The 21,384-nt window shown below is 44.4% G+C and overlaps 2 protein-coding genes across 2 annotated transcripts in view; both read left to right on the forward strand.

Annotated features, from left to right (window-relative positions):
• The window catches only part of Gigyf2 (GRB10 interacting GYF protein 2), a 173,696-nt gene extending 161,736 nt beyond the window's left edge, over window positions 1-11,960 (forward strand). Inside the window, exons 28-31 of the mRNA XM_023722065.1 lie at window positions 722-876; window positions 2,345-2,568; window positions 5,490-5,637; window positions 10,163-11,960. Coding sequence (XP_023577833.1) covers window positions 722-876; window positions 2,345-2,568; window positions 5,490-5,637; window positions 10,163-10,230 — 595 coding nt within the window. The 3' untranslated portion in view covers window positions 10,231-11,960. The remainder of the gene's footprint in view (window positions 1-721; window positions 877-2,344; window positions 2,569-5,489; window positions 5,638-10,162) is intronic.
• Window positions 11,961-12,039: 79 nt separating this feature from the next.
• The window catches only part of Snorc (secondary ossification center associated regulator of chondrocyte maturation), a 13,617-nt gene continuing 4,272 nt past the window's right edge, over window positions 12,040-21,384 (forward strand). The window contains exon 1 of the mRNA XM_023722080.1: window positions 12,040-12,154. Within this exon, the coding sequence (XP_023577848.1) occupies window positions 12,121-12,154 (34 nt within the window). The 5' untranslated portion in view covers window positions 12,040-12,120. The remainder of the gene's footprint in view (window positions 12,155-21,384) is intronic.

Here is a 21,384-nt window from a genome sequence, read left to right on the forward strand (position 1 = left end):
GGCTTGAGTTGTGGGGATCAAACCACAGCAACCTGAGCCTGACTGCTTTGTTGAAGCAGCCACTTAAAGAACTGAGCTAAGGGGCAGGCCCCCTATAGAGCATTTTTGCCAGGTACTATGCTCTAAGTCTTTGCATACAGTTACTTTATTCTTTATCAAAAGTCAAAGAAATGTTAGTACCGTTTTACAGGTGAAGAAAGTGAAAAATCAGTAAAATTGAACACCTTACCTAAGTACAAATGGGAAATCATATCATTTTAAATAGAAATTCTTTATTCACAAACTAAGATACATTAGCTGAGGGGTTTAATCCCCAGGGTGCCATGTCGGCCCCATCCCTGGGGCACACTGAGTTAGTGATTGAGACTGAATGTGGTGGTGCATGCCTGTAATTCCAGCGCTTGGGAGACTTAAAACAGGAGGATCGCTATGAGTCCAATCTGTGTAATGAGACCCTATAGACCCTGTACTAAATACATTTTTTTAAAAAGATACATTAGTTGAGGCTAAAGTTTAAGGGTGTATCCAGTTCAATTATTTGAACTTTTTTCATTTTTTGGAACCAAGAATTGGGGGGGAAAAAAAAAAAGAAAGAAAAAAGAAAAGAATTGGGTTACTGGGCAGCCATCCAGTGTTGTCAAGACATTATTTATGGTGTTGTAGTATAATTATATAGTCATGGTTTCTGGGAATATAATATTTCCCTGTTGTTTTGCTTTAGCAAATCTGTAGGTGTGTCTAACCGGCAGAATAAGAAAGTAGAAGAAGAAGAAAAGTTGCTCAAGCTGTTTCAGGGAGTAAATAAAGCCCAAGATGGATTTACTCAGTGGTGTGAGCAGATGCTTCATGCCCTTAATACAGCAAATAACTTGGATGGTAAGAATTGGGGAGGGAATCCTAGCATATGGAATGACAGAGCAGATTGGTTGGCAAATGGAAGAGCCAGCCAGAGTTTAGGAGATGAAATCTAAGGAGGTCAAGTCCTGCCCCTGCTATAAGAACTTCCCTCTTTACTAGTATTATTTGTAAAAAAAAAAAAAAAAAAAAAAAAAAGTCATATAATCCTAAGCTCAGACAGGTTATAGGTGGTTGCCAGAAATTAAATGCTGTCTCACACTGCTTTCATAATATGTAAGGCAGAGGAGATCACAGTTCCATGCTCTTCATATTATGGGGGACATTATCAGCTATATCAAGTTGAGGAGATGGTTACTGTTAATGGTGGGGACCAAGGTCAGCCTGGGCAAGGAAAGACTGAAGTGATGTAAAATATTTTCCTTTCTACCTTTGAGGAGGGGTGGGAAGTATGATTGGGCAGATAGACTAGTATTTGTGTGGGATGGAATTGTGTGCAGAATTGAAAAGGTTTTGGAACAGTTTGGAGAAAAACTTGTTTGCCATTAACAGAAAAGTGCCTTTTGTGAAAGTGAGAGTTCCCCCTTGTCAGTATGTTATAGCAGGGATTCTCATAACTGGCAGACCAAGTTTAGACCTCCTCTTATATCTGTTAAAAACAGAGCAGGAAGAAGGAACTGAGGTTTCCTTTGCAGCATTGTAACAATAGCAATGGTCCAAAAATTAAGAGAACAGTTATAAGTGATTGCTACCATCTTCATTAAGCACCTACCGTGTGTAAGGCACTGTCTGGGGTTAATGTGTCACCCCCCCCCCATGTTCAGTTTTAGCAGTAATGTTTAAAGATACCTTTACAAGGTAGGTAATATTAGCCCCATTTTATAAATTAGGAAACAGAGGCTCAGAATGGTTACGTAACTCATGGAGGTCACACAGCAGACTTCAGTGTCAGGTTTTTAAACTCATGTGTAACTCTAATAACTTGGGCTTTTTCTCTGATACCCTATTACTTGGCTTTTCCATTTGAGTTCTCTCTAAACATCTAATATAGGTAGATTACAAGTTCCAGAAGGATATATTGCTGTATCTCTAGTGTCTGTCAAGGGGCCTGACATGCTTCAGAGAACAATATTGACTTAAGGAAAGAAGAAATGACTCCCAAACCACTTTAGTCCTAGGAAAGTCACTGTTTCAGTCGACTTGTCTTTTAGTTTCACATAATACAACATTTAGTGAGGTTCAGCATGTCAGACATGTCTTTTTTTTTTTTTTTGACACTGCTATTTCAGGTGATGTTGGGCAATGTGGTAGTAGTGTTTTTTTTCATTCGGCAAGGTTGATGAAAGAATAACATGTAACTGCATGCCAGCTTCTCTCATTAGTGTGTGTCTTGAGTGTAGCGCTCTATTAAAACTAGAAAATTATTTTTTTGTTCTTGATCTTTACTTCCATTGTTGCTCTTTGTGTCTTCTCCCCTTTCATGTTGCAGTTCCCACATTTGTTTCTTTCCTGAAAGAAGTAGAATCTCCTTATGAGGTCCATGATTATATCAGGGCCTATCTAGGAGATACATCTGAGGCCAAGGAGTTTGCAAAGCAGTTCCTTGAGCGCCGTGCCAAACAGAAGGCCAACCAGCAGCGCCAGCAGCAACAGCAACAGCAGCAGCAACAGCAGCAGCAGCAGCCACAACAGCAGCAGCAACAGCAGCAGCAGGTATGAAGTCACATACTGGTGCAGCACCTCTGTGAATAGTAGTGCTTTTAAGTGATCCGTAACCAGAGAAAGGAAAATTACATGATGCAGTTACTGCATAGCCAATGACCAAAGCTTTTTAAAATCTGTAGACGTTGTATTTTCAGAGTGCATGTCTGGATACCCTTGTACATTTCCAAACAGTAAATAGAGCCATTTACTCTGCACTAGGTATGCAAATCCCATTTCTCTGCAGTTCACATGTCACAGACCTATACATTTGGTTTTTCACCAAATGGACCAGGGGATGTGCTGGCAATACTGTGGTATGCCATGTGTTTTATGTTGTTATAATGAGGATGTGAAAAGTAGTCAGGAAAAAAAAAAAAAAGGGCCAGGGAGATGGCTCAGTAGGATAAGCGCTTGACTGGCAAATGCAAAGATCTGAGTTCAATCCCCGGTTCCGCAAAAAAAAAAAAAAAAGAAAGAAAAGTAGTCAGTTCTTGTAGTTATGTTCTCTAGAGGCTCCATGAAGACTGAATTGGCAAATACTGAACCATTGCTCCTGAGGAGATCATCTGATCCAGTGATGACCAACCTTTTAGAGCTTTCAGTGATAACAAACAGCCCACTGTGGCACGTGTGCCATAGATTTGCCACCACTGATCTAATCAATGCAGAATTTTGTTATGTGTGTTTCTATTTAAAGATACTTGTTTAATATTTGTTGGTTCATTAACATTAAACTGCAGTGAATGCCTGTAGCATTGTAACTAATGCCTGCAATAAAACTTACTTAATATACATTTTTCTCCATAACATATAGCACTCTTACAGATAACACCTACACACTATATGTGGGGGACACTGTAAATAATACACCCACCAGAAAAAGTGAAATACTGTGAAAAACAAGGCATGAAGTGGACTGAAAAAGTACTTGTGTATAGGGAGAGAACTGAAACAAAAGTGGGGTCTTATCCTGGGTTACCTGGGACATCACCTTGAGTGTGTCAGACTTTTTGCTCTTCATATCCACATGTTCCAAATTATCATAAAAGACTCCAAGCATTGAGTTGGGGATTACAAATAAATAAGTCAGTGAATTTGCAGATATGGAATCCATGAAGACCAATTTATATATGTTTTCAGTAAGATAAGTTGACAAGACTCAGAGGCATAAAAATATCCATGTCCTTTATCCCCATAATTCATGCACAAGCGATAATATTTGTTAGTGGTCATCAGTTCTGGAAATACAGAAGATTTAGTGATATGTAAGACATTTAAAAAATCCAGTTGTGGTATCAGGGAGATAGCTTGGTGGTCTAAGCGCCTGCCTGGCAAGTAAAAGGACCCGGATTTGATCCCCAATACCATATGCCATGCTGGCCCTACGCCAAGCCAGCCAATGAAGCTGGGCATGGTGGTGCATGCCTATAATCTCAGTGCTGGGGAAGCTGAGACAAGAGGATCACTATGAGTCTGAACTGTGTAGCAAGACCCTGTACCAAATAAATAAAAAAGATTAAAATCCAGTTATATAACTGGACATATAAGTGGGTTAACAGCAATAAATGATAAAGTGAAACACTGTTACATGGAGCAGCCCTAAGAACATTATTGTGAGGCACCGTGGAGCAGCACAGGAGGCATCCTGTGTTTGTGGAGTGGCCTCTGCTGTGGGCTAAAGCAGAAAAGGTGAAAGCCCAGCCAGTGATTGTGTACATGTCTGCCCCAGGCATAGCCTTCCACTGTTCATTCTCCCCTCCACCCCACATGTTCTTTAAACTGGCTTGTTGAAATTGACCCAGCTTAAATAAATGAATTGCTGTAGTGGAGCCACAGAAAGCAGCTGGGTGTGGTAGTGCACACCTGTAATATCAGCACTCTGGGAGGCCTGAAAAGGAGGGTTTGTAAATTCAATCCCAGTCCGGACACAAGCATTTAGTGAGGCCATGTCACAAAATTTTAAAAAGTCTAGGGATGTAGCTCAGTGCAAAAGCTCCGGGTTCAATGTCCAGTGAAACACTCCCCCTACACACACTCAACCAACAGTAAGTGCAGTGGGCTAGTGGATTACTTCATAGTTTTACTAGTTGGTAGAAAGCATGTCAGTAACACAGTAGGGCCACATTCCTCCTGCAATCACTGGTAGAAACAGTGTACATGACTTTAGTTTGTTTTGGTAGTATGTTATCAGCTAGCTTTCAGCCTCTCTTCTGTCTTGTGACCTAGAGAACAAAATGGTGAGGGGTGCACATGGCCATAGTGCAGAGATCTGTTTATGATTGTCTTACTCTTCTTTTCTTGCTGAGACAAATACCTGACACCCAAAATGAAGGAAGGAAAGGTTTTTTTAGCTCACAGTTACTAGAGGTTTCAGTCCATACTCAGCTGGGTCCAAGGCAGAGCGGCACATAGCAGAAAGCAACCTTTCATGGTGGAGGCAAAGAGCAAGAGCATTTTTCCTACCTTACATTGTAATGCAAATTACCTGCCCCAGGGCAGGTGCAGCATCCACACCCACAGTAATCAATCACAAACTCCAGAAGCTGCCCCATGACTGCATTAGTCTTTGAGGAGACACCTAGACACAAACCGTAACAATGATTCTTTGCTATGTATTTTATTTCCTAGTGACTACTACAGATCTTGTACAGTCGAGAGAGCTTGGGTCAGCCTTGCTGTCAGAGCAGGATGGAGCCTGAGTTCTCAGGAAAGGCTGTGTGGAAGCATCCTGCTTGGTAGGGTGTGAGAGTGCACAGGAGGGAACTAATGATCAGTGGCCCACTCTCACTTTCAGTATTGCTGGAACTTGTGTTAGGCGTTTTTGTTTTCAAATTTGTGTGATAAGGTGGGCGCAAATCTTCTACTCCCTTAGGACAGGTCACAGGACAGGCCACGTCTACACTAGAATCTCTATTGTACTTTCTCCACAGGATTCTGTGTGGGGCATGAACCACAGCACACTCCATTCAGTATTTCAGACCAATCAAAGTAACAACCAACAATCCAATTTTGAAGCTGTACAAAGTGGCAAGAAGAAGAAAAAGCAGAAGATGGTCCGAGCAGATCCCAGTTTACTAGGTGAGCACAGGCCTAATGGCTCAGTGGGGGTTGTGGGGTGCAGGGAGGCAGTGATCAGATGGGAGTCTCCACAGTGTTTCTTACCAAGGTTCAGTTAGGTTCAAAATATGTGGCTTTATATACTGTGTGTCCCAGTGCAGGCGCTTTGCCCCATATGCTAATGGAGGTTCAAAAAGCAGTAGCATATTGTCTAATGCTTTAAAATCAAAGCATTATTCTATGTTTGTTTATTATGAGTTTCCCTAGGGAACCTTGTATTGAAAAATAGTAAAACTAGTTCATAAATTTAAATGCTGATTTATGTTGGAACCTGGCCAAATATTGTTTGTTGATGTCCACAGTCTATCTATATCGCTGGTGGCAAATCTATAGCACACATGCCGTAGCAGGCTGTCTGTGTCATTGAAAGCTCTAAAAGGTTCACCATCACTGTTCTATATCATATAACTCAGAATGAATCTGCATTGAGCTGGCTTTTTTTTTAGTACAGGGTCTATAAGGTCTCACTATGTAGTTTGGACTCGTAGTGATCCTTCTTTTCACAGCCTCCCAAGTGCTGGGATTTATGGGTGTGCGCCACCACGCCCAGCCTCAGTCACCATCTCAGTGCACCCTGGGGGTGGGGCCAGCATGGCAGGCCTGGTCATTGAACCTAAGGCCCCTGTGTCTGCTTAAGCAGGCACTTTAATCCACTGACCTATTAAGTTAATGGCTATTTTTTTGGGGGGGGTGGTACCAGGGATTGAACTCAGGAACCTGTGCTTGCCAGGCAAGCACTTATTCTACTGAGCTGTCTCCCTGGCCCCCAAGCTGGCATTTTAGAGTTAACTCCATTTGCTTTCCACTTGTCTGTTGTGCACAACTGTTGTTGTCTAGTGTTGAGGAGTAGTGTCTTCATACAAGGCAGCTTCCTAGCAAAGAATTGGGCTTAAGACTGGCAGGAAATAAATTTCTACTGCTTCAGAAATAGCAACCATTGGCTGGCCAGATAGCCCAGTGGACTAAAGCGCCCACTTAGGCAGAGCACAGTGGCTGGGGTTGGATTCGCAGTGTGCTATGACAGCCCTACCCTTGAGGCACATTGAGATGGAGATTGAGACTGGGCATGGTGTTATGTGAGTGTAATCCCAGTGCTTGGGAGGCTGAAAAAAGGAGGATCACTACAAGTCCGATCCATATAGTGAGACCCTGGACACCCTGTACCGAATACGTTTTAAAAAATAAAAAATAACAACCATTATAAGCTGCCTGATACTTAAACTGCCTTAAAAACCTTGGTGGGAGAGCAAATAGCTCAGTAGATTAAAGCTCCTGCTTAGGCAGATGCAGGGGCCAGAGGTTCAATCCCCAGCCCTGTTATACCTGCCCAGCCCTCAGGGCATGCTGAGATGTTGAGACTCGGGTGTGGTGGTGCATGCCTGTAATCCTAGGGCTTGGGAGGCTGTAAACAGGAGGATCACTATGAGTCTGATCTACGTAGTGAGACCCTGTAGACCCTGTACTAAATACAAAAAAAAAAAAAGAAAACCATGGGGAGGGGGGATGATGAACCTAAAATTATTTTGTACTATATTTTGAATGTAAAATAGGCTGTCACATTCTATCTGTGCAGTCTAGAATAAATGAGTCTGTTGGCAGTTTGGAATGGTGGCCTAAGTCAGATGGCCAGCTGGTTAGATGGTCGAATACTAGTCCCCTGGAGCATAGGGTTTTGGCAGTAAGGACAGAAGTTGGCTGGACAGAAAGAGAAAGGTATTGGACCTGGAGAGAGATAGATAGGTGTGCTGTTATTTGATTAATGGTGAGCAGGGGAAATAGAGTGGGCTTTTGAGGAATGAGAAGGGTTTAAGTGGTGGTAGGGCTGCATGAGATTTGCCATGGCACCACCCATGGGGAGGCTCACACGCGCTTGGTGGCTGGCACAGCTGCTGCCCTCTGGAAAAGATCTTCACTTGCCTTCAAAGTGTTCCTGCCTTGAGGAAAATGTGCTAGGAAGCAAAATCCTGACTCTTCAGACTGCTTCTCTTTGAGATTGGTGCCTAAAAGCTGAGTTTTGGAAACAGGTCATGTGAAGCTCTATTGTTTTTTTTTCTTTTTGTCTTGAAAGTTGTTATTATGGTTTGATGGAAAAATACAAAGTTTTACTCTTTGCAGCAAGAATTGTGAGTAGAATTTTGCTTTAAAGATTAAATCTTGCTGTGGCCTTGAACTTGGAGCAGTCCTTCTGCCTCAGCCTCCCCAGTGGTGGGATTACAGGCTTGTGTCATCATGCCTGGTTTGTGATTTCTAATTGTGGGTTCTAGCTAAGAATTCCTAACAGTTTAGCTTTGGGGCATGAGGAGCATGCTTTCCCGGAACAGGTCTCTCTGCACGAAGTCATACTTTTTGGAATAAGCTTTCCATTGCATTTGGTCTTCTGACCTAGGAAAGGAAGGGACTAATCTTAAAATCCCCCTTGCAAAGGAGGGAGAGAGAGACAGGAGGGACATTCTAAAAATAGAGCCTAAGAATTATGTAAGTCTCAGAGGAGCAGGAAAAGAAACAAATAGCTGTAAGGAGAAGTAAAGCTGTTCAAAGTATCAAGGAAACTCACTTTGATGAATTTTTGCATGGACAGTTTCATGAAAATCACTGCTCAGCTCAGCCTCATTCTAGAAGCTCCTCTGGAAATTGCCAGTTTCTTTTCCTAGCCTATTTTATTTTCATTTTTCATTTTTATTACTATTATTTATGTATTTATTTAGTGTAGGGTCTACAGGGACTACAGGGTCTCAGCTACACAGATCGGACTTGTAGTGATTCTCCTGTTTTCAGCTTCCCAAGCGCTGGGATTACAGGCAGGCGTTACCACACCCAGTTTCAATGGCCATCTCAGTGCTGCAGCCCCCTCACCCCCCCCCCGGGGGGGGCCGAGGCCAGCATGGAGGGGGGAGGGGGGATTGAACCACCAAGCTCAGCGTGACGCTTTAATCCACTGAGCTATTACATATTTTAATTTGGATATTTGAGAAAACTTAAGGACTATCCATCAGTCACAGGTTTCCTGTGCACAAATTGGGAAAATCGTTTCTAATTTGAAAGTACACATTCAAAGTAGTCCCTGGTTGAGAGTTTCACTTCTAAAACAAACCAGCAGAGGGTGCACCAGTCTAATTTTGATTCTCTGCATCACAGATGCACTGCAGTCTCTAATGTATAGTGCTTGGGGGATGTTATGGAGCAGCAGCCTGCACTTGTATCTGATAAAGATACACATAGTGTTGTTTCCCATCAGGCTTTCCCTAGAGAAGCCTCACAACCTTAAAATAACTCGTGTGAGAATCTGTTCTGATCCTAATAGAATGTGGTAGATAGAACAGGCAGTGGGTAAAATCCCTATTCTTCTGTCAAGTAGGAGGATAAATACACACCTTCCTGGTTTTATTAAAGACAATTAAATGAAACCATGTCTGTCTGCTAGAAGCCTTGTAATCAACACATGGTAGCTTTGATACAGTCAACTGTTATTTATTATGAGCTGAAAATTTCTATCTTTGCATATTTAAAGTTAGTGTTATTTTAAAATTACATTATTTGTTTCATGTAACTCATTTTGCTGTCACATTCATCTTTCTTTGAGTATTTGTAAACACAAAGCAAAACCTGCCACGGAATAATACAGTAATAGCTCATTTCACAGACTGTTGGGTCTTTAGGTTCTTGTACTTACCTGATTAAACCATTACTTCAGAAATAGGAACATTTAAGTCTTTCACTGTTTTCAAGAGGAAAAAAGTCTTTCCAGTTATGGGCACAAAGTTGACGAGCAGGCCCAGGACAGGATTGAAGGCCTGGCCCTTCACCGTGTTGGGCCTTGTCAGCAGCTTGTACCACAGCTTCCTTAGTCAGTAAACAGGCATGTTTTTTTTTTTCAAATCATGATATTTTTGAGCCAGTTAGTTGAGCTGTTTTATTATATAAGAGCATTTTTGTTTATTAGGACATTTCAAATGTGTGTTTGTTGAAAACTTGAACACTGAGGAACAAAAAAGAGGGTGCAGAAAATACAGTAGTACTCTTAACCATTTTTGGAATGGAAGCATTGCCTGTTTGCTTTTGGTTTTCAAATAGCCACTCAAATAGCTGGGGAGCTCATCCAGAATCCAGGGAGTGGACAGCTTTGTGGGAGTTCTCATTCCAAAGAGGCCTTGTTATCAACCTGATTATAGATTTTATTGGAAAATTGCATACTACATGTGACCACTGACATTAGTTTTCAAATGGTGGCGGTGTTTGTGAATCCTCCTTGTCTCCCATGGGTATACCAGGTCTTCTTTAAGTCAGACTCCATTTTGGTTAATCCATTATCACAAACTAAAATTCCTTCCTTTGCAGGTCTGCTTAGTTCTTGTTTTACTCTGTCTCTCTGTAATACCTATATGGTATGCTCAGAAACAAGAGCTTTATATATTCTGCCCCACTGCCTAGAATTTGAGCCCCTTGGCTGTCTGGGTATGGTCAGTCATAGCCAATTTTTTCCCTGCAGGGTTTTCAGTCAATGCATCATCGGAGCGGCTCAACATGGGTGAAATTGAGACGCTGGATGACTACTGAAGCGCCCACCACTGCACTCGCCTTCCACCTCCTGTCTGCCAGCTGTGGAATCTCCGCCTCTGGGCACAACACGAACTCACCATTTATTCTTTATCACTCTGCAACAAATCACACAATTGATCATCTCAGGCTTTTTCTTCCTGCCCTTTGTGTCCACAATTCTTTAAACCATTTTTGTTGGTGAGCATCTCAGACTGTATGTAGTGGGCCAGACCCTGCGTCTCGGGGGTGGCAGGTGGGATTGCTCCCCAGCAAGGCTGATTTTTGGCAGCACATGTTCACGGTGCCGTGAGATCATCTCCTGTCTCCCAGGAAGTGTGTCGGGATCTGCCAGTAGTAACTTACTTTCTGTTGTCCCATTTTTTTCTTTGTCTTTTGTTTTTTCTTCTTTTTTCCCCTCACAAGGGCAAAGAGGTGTAACTGGTGCAATCATGAAGAGAGTTAATGGTTAATAGACATTGGCCAGCAACAAAATGCCCCTGGACTGTGACGCAAGTGTCCAACAGAGACAGGCAGAACTCTCCAGTCTGGAGGCTTCGTTGCCACTGCTAACTTCGGGATTGCATCACAGAGGCCCTGAGTGGGGTGGAGTTGAGGTTGGATTGGTTTGATGTTGCACACCCCTCACCTGTTCTAAGTGTTCTTTCAGAGAAAGAATTCAGGTTTTTCCTCATTAGATAGTGACTTCTGAGCAAGCTGATACCTCCCTGGCATACCGCAACTTGATTGGACAATGGAAACTCTGTGGCCAAGGAGAGGAACTTACTAATTTTTTTTCTTATAAAAATGAATTTTTTTCCCATAAATATTTTTACTTCAGAGGACTAGGACCAGTTTGTTTTGGGCCCTTCTGCTGAAAATTTGTCTCGTTTAAGAGGCACCTAGGATCTTTATGAATTTGTATAATTTCATTTTGGATAGGGATAAACTTGCTTCTGATAAAAGCCGGGAATTTCATCTGGTTCCTCAGAGCATTGCGTTTGTGTCTTGCTGTGGCCCTGACAAGGTTTTGTGTAGAGATTCTGGAATGGCAAGTTGCTTGCCTTTTCTGAAAACATACAAAACCTGCCCATCTCTGAGCCCTCCATCCATGGAAACCACTACGGGAGGCTGCAATGGGATGGGAGTGGTGGGCAAGGCAGGGCAGAGAAGAGAAGAGAAGCTTCTGGCTGTGGCCTCCTGTACCCTTTCACTTCAAGTAGAAATGTAGTCAGCTCTATTTATGAACAAATATTCTTCCTGCTTCTAGCAAACCCCACAGCCCCTCCTGGGGTGGCCCCTCACCCCTTGGAGGGAGCCCTGCCTGGGAGCTGTGTTGCTACAGGAGGTGTGGTGGCAGGTACCAGCTCCAGCTCTGGGGTGAAGCGCTTTCCCTTTCTGTCATCAGTGCCTGGAGAAGGCTGGAGTTGCTTTGAGAGCAGTTTGGTTGGGAAGATTATATTTGGGTTCTATTTTTATTATTTTGAATCACCATTCTCCCTACTCCTTCTTCCTCCTCCCTCCAAATGTGTACAATAACTATACAGAGACTGCTACAAACTTGTATATAGTTTTTGGATCAAATAGCATGAGGAGATGGGGAACCATTAAAATTTGGGGCTCCTACTCTCCTTTGCTTTGTAAATTCAAAAGTGGGGGGTGGAGAAGAGGGATAGTTAAAATGTTTACAAACTTTAATCTCCCTCGGAACTTTTGCCAGTGTGGAGGAAAATAAAAAAGAACTTAAATAAGACGTGGTTGTGTTCTCTCTGAGCGCACCTCTGTCCTCACCACTGTTGAGGCTGTTTTGCCCTGAACACTTTATAGAATAGTGCCAAGCCTCTGCAGGCACACCAGACATAGAGGCAGCCCTGACACCCTCCGCCAGGCCATGCAGCGTTGGTTGGGCCCATGCCTGAGATGGCAGAGGTCAAGGTAAACACGGGTAAGTCTGCCCGGTAGTTTTCTGCCTTTACCACTCCCTTTCTTTAGGCCACAGCACCTCCCTCTGAATGTGGTCCCTGGTCCTGCGTTCAGCTTCTAGACCAGACTCTGATCTTTGTTAAGGAAAAAAAAACTTTTGGTAAAAACTTGGGGTGAGGTGGGCAGATTAGCAGAACGAAGTCATTTTAGTCCTGGAACATTCCATGTGCTAACCCAGGAGCCTTGCTTCTACCTGAGGAATTTCCCAGTTGGTGGGAGGAAGCCACTGTTCCCCAGGAATGCTGCTTGCTCTCTCAATTCTGCTTTCATGTTCTCTTCTTACTCTTTTACTTGTAGCCACTCCTTCCTCACCATTTACTTCCTTTACTTGGGGTATTCTATGGTGAGGGGTGTTTGTTTTGTTTTATTTTTGGTATTGGGGAGTGGGACCCAGGATCTTGCACATGCTGAGTTCTCACACTACCACCACTGAACTGTACACCCTGACCCCCTCTGGGAGTAAAATTTAAAGTAAAAAATTAAAGTTGTTCCTTGGCAACCTTGGGGTAGATTCTCTGGCTCCCAAAAGAGCAGTATTTGTGGGGTGTTCACTTTAAATCATCTCTCCATCTGGTGATGTCACACTGTGTTGTTTAGGAAGTAATAGCCCAGAGGAGAGGTTTAGATATGTTTGATACAGGTGCAGTTTTCCCAAAAAGCTTTTCCAGCCAAGGTTGAATGGAGCTAATGTCTCAGAACCTGCAGCTACTCAGCCCTGACTGTAGTTGTTTTGTGCTTCATTTGATTCTTGTTTTTCTTTGAGATTTTAAAAGGTCCCTGTTTGGTTGTGAAGACTTTCCCCAAGATAGTTAGTGTACTGATTACCATTTCAGCACAACAAATGGCCTCCAAACTGGTTTATGACTTCTTTATTTTGTTGGCAGTTTTGTGGTCAGAAATTTGAGGACAACTCTGTGCATGCGCACGTGCGTGCGTGTGTGTGTTGGCTTTGCGAGGTTTTTTCTTTGTTTTTTGGTGAGTTCTCTTGGGTTGTCGTTAGACGTCATTTGGGGCTATTTTCTTACAAAGCCTTTATGAAATGGCCATCCAGAAATGGCTCATTTATGTGACTAGCAGTCAGTAAATATACACCTTATTTTAGAATTGACCTGGTGACAAAGTAATTTTATATAAAATGCTCTAGCCTGCATTGCTAACAAAGACAGTCCCTGTGTCACTAATGAAATAGAAGCAGTCTTGTGAAATGAACACAGCTGTGTCCAGTGCCTCCAGGGTATGGAGTAGCACTTCTTCAAACAAATAGTAAACTAGGGCACGGTGACCAACAGGTTGGCCTTACATTTGATGGGTCTCAGACTAAAAAAGGCCTGATCTCAATTTCTCTGCATTTCTACTTCAGTTAAGTCAATTCCTAGAGAGGAAGCTGCAGAGCTTGCTGGGGTCTGCGGGACCTGGGAACCGTGAAGCAGCCAGATGTGCATTGCTTCCAGATGTTGGGTTTGCTGAAAACAGTGGCTCTGTATAGCATTCATTACTGCTGATTGTGGACTGGGAGCCTAAAACCTCTGTGAGGAGAGTTTCAGACTGGAAATTCTCAGCAGGAATGTTTCACCCCCTAAAGTAGCAGTTGTAGTGATGGTCTACCCTGTGGGAAGATCAGCACTTGGATGGGGAAAGGAGAGAGCCGGACCCCTTCCCTAATAAGCTGTTTTGCCACTTAAGAGCTGCCATTGCTCCCCCCCTTTCATTGCTGCAAGATGGGGTCACCATGGAGCTGGGACACAGGATGGCTCAACCCTCCGTTGAGCACACTGATCTCAGCAAAGAGGTGGCATCTTAAGGATGGTTTATTTCCCTCCCCAAATATAGGAGGGTCATTGAGTTTTCTTCAACAGCAGCTTGTCTTTGGCTTTGAAATACCTGTTAACATGAGAGTAGTGCTGAAAATGGTCAGTGGGTCAGTATTGTGTTTGGTTGCAGATTGCAGAAGACATTAGCAGTGTCTTGACAAGATGGTTTATGGAGTGACATCAGAGGTCATCAGTCCAAAGCGCTTGTGGTGGCTTAGGGACCTTGGTTTTTTTTTCTATCTCATCACCCCAATTCTGTCATGGTCCAAGGTGACTACTAGAGTACAGGCCCTCAAGCTCATATTCCAGGCAGGAGGAAGGAGTGGCTATGTGCAAGAGAGACATGTTGTGTGCCCACTTAGCCCCTTTGAAGGAGCTTGTTTAGGAGTATTCAGTGTTGTAAGTCAGAATAACTATGAATTGCAAGAAAGCCTGGAGACTTGGGGTTTTAAGCTGCAATCCCTTCCAGTTCTGTATTGAAGTGGGAAATGTAGGGTTGTTGAGTTCATGCACTCTGGCAATAAGAAAATAACCCTGGTATGGCCCCTGGGCTCAGGATCTTAGTTTTGGTGTTTTCTTGTAGAGCGCTGGAGACCTAGAACAGGCTACGGTGGTTTGACTTGACGGTCACCTTCCCAGTTCTGCATAGCTTCTGGAATGTCCTTGTTTTCAGTCATCCTGGAGTCTGCTATTGGTGGAACGTCAGTCCCATCAGCTACTTGAGTGGGGGGACAGTTTTCTCTGTTTTTGACACTGGAGGAGTTGTGACTAGTAACTTGCAGGTAATTACTGTGCAGGGTACAGTTCCCAGTGCCTGAGTGTGTGACATGGGTAGAACGGAGCACTGCAGTAGGGCAGTGATGGCGAACCCATGTTCTGCCTGCAGCAGGAGGCCATTCATCTTCTAAAGCTCTGAAAGATTCACTATCACTGCACTAGGACAAGCCTCTTAAAACTAGCACAAAGAAAGGTCGCCCTCAGCAGCAGTGTGCCCCAGGTTCCTTCCTGTCCTGTGGCTGGGCCTCAGTTTCCTTCATTATCAGATGAAGGGTTTGGCCAAGGTCTTCTGGAGATAGAATTCAGTCCTTGAGTCTCACATGCCATTTCTGACCTTGGCTTGGCCCATGTTAGCTGATTTTCAGTCCCCAGGTGATTCTAAATGGGCTGAAGGGGGGCTCAGTGGCCTGCTGTCCAGGAGGTCCCCTTCATGTATGTTCTTGTGTGTGAGTGTGCCACTTGTGACAGTGTGACAAGTACTAAACCTTTGCAACTTCACAAAGCTGAAAGGGGCGGCAGGATTACCTACCTGATTTTCTGACTTTGGTCACATAAAATGGAGCCAGAAACACTAGTAAAGGGAGATACGGTCTTCCTTCAGGGATCCAGACTTTGACTCTGTGTGATAATCTCTGGATACCCAGAATGTCACTGTGCTCACCAACAAGTGCTTAGTGTCAAGGGCTAGGTGGAGCTTCATCTGGACCCACAGCAGCAGACGAGAGGTGAGGAGGTGAGACTGGCCGGGAGCAGTGCGGCTGTACAGTGGGCGAGCCAGCCTCGTAAGCAGCTCAGTTGTCTCTGTTGGTCATCCTGCTCACCAGCACACCTCTTGAGGTGAGGGAGGAGTGTACTCTGGACCTACTGGGAGGCTCATGGGGTCGGTGAATGTGTGCGATCACCTAAGAACTATGCGCCGGCATTCCTTTCTTCCTAAGCCATGGACTGACTTCTCTCTCTAACCCCCACCCCTTTTTAAATGTATTTAGTACAGGGTCTCACTACACAGATGGACTCGTAATGATTCTTCTGTTTTCAGCCTCCCAAGCGCTGGGATTACAGGTGCATGCCACCATGGCCAGTCTCTTCTCTCCCTTCTGTATCAAGGTTTTATTAGAGGAACAACTGTGACACAAAATGTACAAGATTAGCTTATGACAGTCAGCCACAGAATCAGATGAAGCGTGCAGAAGGTGTCTGCACTCCGGAAACTGAAGGATTCGGTCCAAGGCCTGGAGCTCGCTGCAGTGTTCTTTGCAAGTCTGGATCAGGAGGCCCAAGAGTGCAATGGAAAGCTGATGAGTCTATACCAGAAGGCTGAAGGATCCAAGGTGGAGGCCAAAGAGCCTGCACTAGAAGCCAGGTGACGAGGTCCAAGCTGACAAGACTGGAGCCCCTCCCAGGATGGAATGGCCTATCCTTTCTTTCTCTCTCTCTTTCTCTCTCTGTGTATGTGTGTGTCCTTTAAGTGATGAGTCACTCCATGGCACCACACCCTAGGGTGTGGCATTGCTGAGCCATTTAGTTAAGCTTTTAACTTCTCCAGTTGACACAGTGTATCAACCACTATACTCTACCTCTTGTCAACTTGGCAACTAGACATTTTTTTAAACCAGTCTGCAGATAACAAAGATATTTATATAATTACGCCTGACATGTTATAACTATCTTGCATACAAACAAATGCAGTAATTTTCTTACCAAAATAGAAGGTAAAATTTTTTTTTTGCTTGATGTTTATGCTTATTTTATAACTTTAACATTAACACAAGTTTAATCTTTAGGAACTGGTATTAAATCTATCAATATTATAACAACCATATAGCAGTGAAATAGTATAATCTTTTCTGTAGTTGATCATGGGGTTGTAGCTGGTATTTAGATCTTTTTTTAGTACCCTCTTTGTATTTTCTTGGCCTTTAGCTAGCACCTCAGCAGGTCTTGGTTCTTTCTCTGGTGGAGTGACCCATGTCTTTATTTTTGAAGGCTCTGGACCATTTGTCACTGTGCCTGTAGGTTGATTATTATTATTGTAGAGTAGTAATTAATTTTTTTGATAGTGTGGGTCAGTCTCCCCTGATAACACTGTGACTCCCTTTTTAGCTTGTTTTCTCAGAGGCATGAGGAGACCAAAGTGGCCAGGGGAAAATCTTAGCTTTTTAGGTTAATGGTATCATCATTGTGCTTTCTGGTAGAAGCCTTTCTCCCTCTCTGGAACTAGGATTTCTAGTCCAGCAGAACATAAGGTCGTGGGGACAGGAAGCAACACGGTTGCTAGTGGATCACTAGGGGTGATGGTGAGTGGTACCACTGGTAAATTGAGCTCACTCATCTGGATTGTTGTCCTCCTTACCAGTGTACCACTCACAGTGAGGGAAGAGGGCACTCGACCTACGGAGAACCTCCCAGGGTTGGTGAATGTGTGCGTTCACCTAAGCACTCTGTGCTGGCATTCCTTTCTTCCTAAGCCTTGGACTTCCTTCCTCTTCCTTAATGTAGGCTTCTCATTGTTTCTGGGCTACTTGTGAGTGCCAACCAAACCATTAGAGCAAGTACTGGAACTGAAACATTATATATGGTACTTGGGAAGTAGAGGCTACAGACCCCAGGGCTGCGGCCATTCCAGGTACTTTAGCAAGATCCTGCCTCAAATCTTTTAAAAGGGCTGCAAGTGTAGTTTAATGGAAGAGGACTTGCTTAGCATGCATGAAGCCCTGGGTTCCATCTCTACAACAAAAGGAAAAATTATGTGTGGAGGACCACCTGGGCAACCATCCTTGGAGGAGTAGCAGTGGTCTCCCATTTTGGTGGAACATGATCTGTTTCCATATTGATATGCACAGAGCTGGAGGGTTTTTTTTGTTTTGTTTTGTTTTGGTTTTTTTGCTGGCTCAGAATGCCTTCAGGACATGTTTGGTTGGCTGAAGTTGTAAAGATCAGACCACAGCAACCTGAGGCTGACTGTTTTGTTGAAGCAGCCACTTAAACAACTGAGCTAAGGCACAGGCCCCTATGAACGGAGCTGGCTAGGACTTTTCCTTATACCTTCAATTGGCTTTAAGCAATGCATGTTGGTCTAGCCAAGGTACTGGTCATAGTCTTTGAAGTAAAGACTGACAGGTCAGTGTCCCATGTGTGAGGCGGGATGGAGAACTGTGCTCTGCTGATGCTAGGATTAGTCTCAAGAGGCTGTGACTCCCCAGGGGACAGGGATCACACATGAGCGCTGAAGCCTGAGCCCAGAACATGGAACACCCCCTCAGCTGTGTCATGCAGCTGGCTCCTGCAGATCCTTCTCTGCATATCACAGAGGTGAGCTCAGGGCTCCTCCCCATGCCGGCTCCCAGCACTCACCTCCTTCCCACCACTCTCAGTCACTCATCCCCAAGCCTCACCTGGGTGGAAGCCTCTGTTCTGGATGGCCATCATCATGGCAGGACTTAGGACCCCTGAGCTCCCCACAATTACAAATATGCCTTAGTGTCCTTATTCTCACCATGGGTTGCACTAGAAGTGTTAGATTGGAATTTACTCACTAGAATTCCAATAAATTTTCCATGGGATTACAAATAATAAGGCCCGAGAAGGGCTCCTATATGTATGGATTCAGACTCTAGTAAGCAGACTGCATACATGTGGCCCACTCTGTTATATTCCTATCCTGTCTAGTCTAATACCTCAAATTTATCACCATATCCATCCCACAATTTCTATTACTATAAATTGGCAAAATCTTACATAGTACACTGTTACTAACTTATTGCCAAAAAAAGGTAACACTAGTTTTAGTTTGTATTTGACTGTAGCTCCTCTGTCAGACTCTTCTTGGGAGTGCTGGGCAGTGTTTTGTTGCTCTTTGGTTTCTGGTGATACTGGGGATCAAACCCAGGACCTTGTGCAGGCAAGACAAGTACCTGCTTCGGAGCCCCACCTGCAGCTTGGGATGTTGCTGTCTGACTAGTTGGGGCTATGGAGCAACACGGGATTGCCAAGGTAGGTCTTGAGGACAGGCATCACCTTGTGAGGGAATTTAATAGATGAGGTGGTATTCGGACAAAGTCAGGTATCTGCTGCTTCTGCCAAGTAGGCCTGAGCATGGTAGATTCTGCGATTGGTTTGATCTGCTCAGATAGTGCCATTCCAACCTCAACATCTCACTCCTCCCCAACTGGTGCCTTCAGTTTCACTTAGGGGAACTGACAAGGCTGTGAATTCAACTTAAAGTGTAGTTCTGCAGCTTGCACAATTAAATGTGGGGTCAAATTTGAAACCAGTTATGGCATCACTGTAAGAAGTAGGAGATTTTTACTACTAAAACTAGTGTTACTTTTTTTGGCAATAAATTAGTAACTGTGTAGTATGTAAGATTTTGCCAATTTATAGTAATAGAAATTGTGGGACATATATGATAAAATTTAAATTATCACCTTGATTGTGCATCAGGTAACTTGAGCACCTAGTCTTCTCTGACTGTCCCTGCAGCCACCACCCTGTGTCTGTCACAGATCAGACTGACACTGAAAAATCTGAAGCAGGAAAGAGCCGCCTTCCATCTCCCACCCATGCCTCCTGGTGGCAGAGGCTGATGGGACGTCAGCTGGCAAGGGAGTCACACTAAGGGCACAGGAAGCTGGGGTGGAGGCAAGCAAGCAGATGGGCAACAGAACAGAGGAGAAAACACTTCATGTTAAACCCAGTCTGAAAGCCCCGACTGGTTAGATTAAATACTAAGTCCCGATGTAGACAAGGCGTGGTGTGAGGTTCTGGGATGCACCAAGGAACTAAAATAGCCCCTGCAGGACTGGGGAGATAACTCAGCAGTCTAAGCACCTGCCTGGCAAGTGCAAGGAGCCCGGCTTGATCCCTGGTACCACATGCCATGCCACCTGAACTGGGCATGGTGGCGCACACCAGTAATCCATGTGCTGGTGGGCGGTGCTGAGACAGGAAGATCACTATGCATCCGAGCTGTGTAGCAAGACCCTGTACCACATACGTAAATAAAAGATTAAAAACAGCCCCTTTTGACCTAGAACTGAGTCCCAACATGGAGCAGACCAAACCCATAATATACCCCTTGTCTAAAAGTTTGGTTATATCTGCCTGGCCGAAGAACATCAGGTAGAATATACAAAAAAAAAAAAAATCTTAAATTCTGATGGATTCTAATCTACAGGCAAAATATTGAGCACTCCCTATTTCAGTGGTCAGTAAACAGAGAAAGGTACTTAAGCATGTGAAGGCAAAACCACAATGAGACGCTAGTGTATAATCACCAGGGTGACTAAAAATAGACTGGTCATATTAAGTGTTGGTGAGACTGTGGAGCAACTGGAACTTTCTCACAGCCGAGTAAACTAAAACAGTTTGGAAAAGTGTGGGGCAGCCACAGAAGCTAAGCATTTACCTACCCTCACTTCTGGCAGTGCTATCTTTAGTTACTTAATGAAGAGATACAGTGCATGTGAACACAAAAGGACATGTACAAGAATATTTGTAGAAGCTATAGCCACAGCAGCCCCACCCTGGCATCAGACAGATAAATAAGCAGAATGGATAAACTATGGCACCGTCACAACTCAGATACTATTCAGCTATATTAACAATATTCAGCTATCTTATTGCTGAGCAACCATGTGGAGAAGCATGTTGAAAGGAGCCTACACAGAGATTTTGTGTGAGTGCATACATCTGAAGATCAAGAGTAGACAAATGTCACTGGGGGCAGAGGTAGAATATTCTGGAGATGGGACTGCGCACAGGCGTACTAGAGGCCTGGTTGTGCTGCCAATGCCCTGTTGAGTGTGGTGGTGTTCACACCAGACGCATAGGTATAGGCAGTTTAAAAGGTACTCCACTGTGTATATTATGCCTCCAAACATTAATAAAAAAACCCCAGGATATATTCCAAAAATATGAGTGCCAACATCAATTAAGTGATATGGGTGGGTAGGCTGGTGGCAGAGATTTACAAAGGGAAACAAGGTAGCCCCATAGTGAGCTATCTGGGCGGCACAGCAAGAGGTTCATCTGATGCACTGAAGGAACCCGCTCAGGGCCCAGCAAGTGGAGATACGGGGGTGGGCAGCGCCTGGAGAAGGCTTTAGTTGGACTTCTACTGTAAAGGCAGTGGGAAAATGGGGAGGGCCCGAAGTAGGGGTGCTGTCAGGGCTTGCGAAGGGTTTGGATGTAAAGGTAAAGCACCTTTGAATCGCATCTTCTGGAGGTGAGGGGCCAGAACTGCTGAGGCGGGGTGGGGCGTGAGGCGCCAGATGGGAGCCACGACATGCTGTCCATTAGCTGCTCCAGGAACAGGCGGTGAGGCTGAGGGTCACAGAGCCGGCGCTCCACAACAGGCTGGGTTGGAGTGGCAACAGGAGTGTGCAGTGGGCAGAGCGAGAGAGGCCTCTGCAGCTCCGTGGGTGCTGGACGGACTGCAGCAGGCAGCAGAGAGGGCCTGGGAGCTGCGTCCTGCTCGAGCTTGCTTCCTCCTGGGTGCACACAGGAGCCCAGCATCTACATTTTCCAAGTTCTGCAGTGATTTCTACACCAAGAAGTTTGAAAACCTCTCACCTCCAGTGATGTGCGAGAGAGAGAGAGAGAG

The sequence above is a fragment of the Octodon degus genome, unplaced genomic scaffold (assembly GCF_000260255.1).
Source record: "Octodon degus isolate 3935 unplaced genomic scaffold, OctDeg1.0 scaffold00089, whole genome shotgun sequence".
Lineage (NCBI taxonomy): Eukaryota > Metazoa > Chordata > Mammalia > Rodentia > Octodontidae > Octodon > Octodon degus.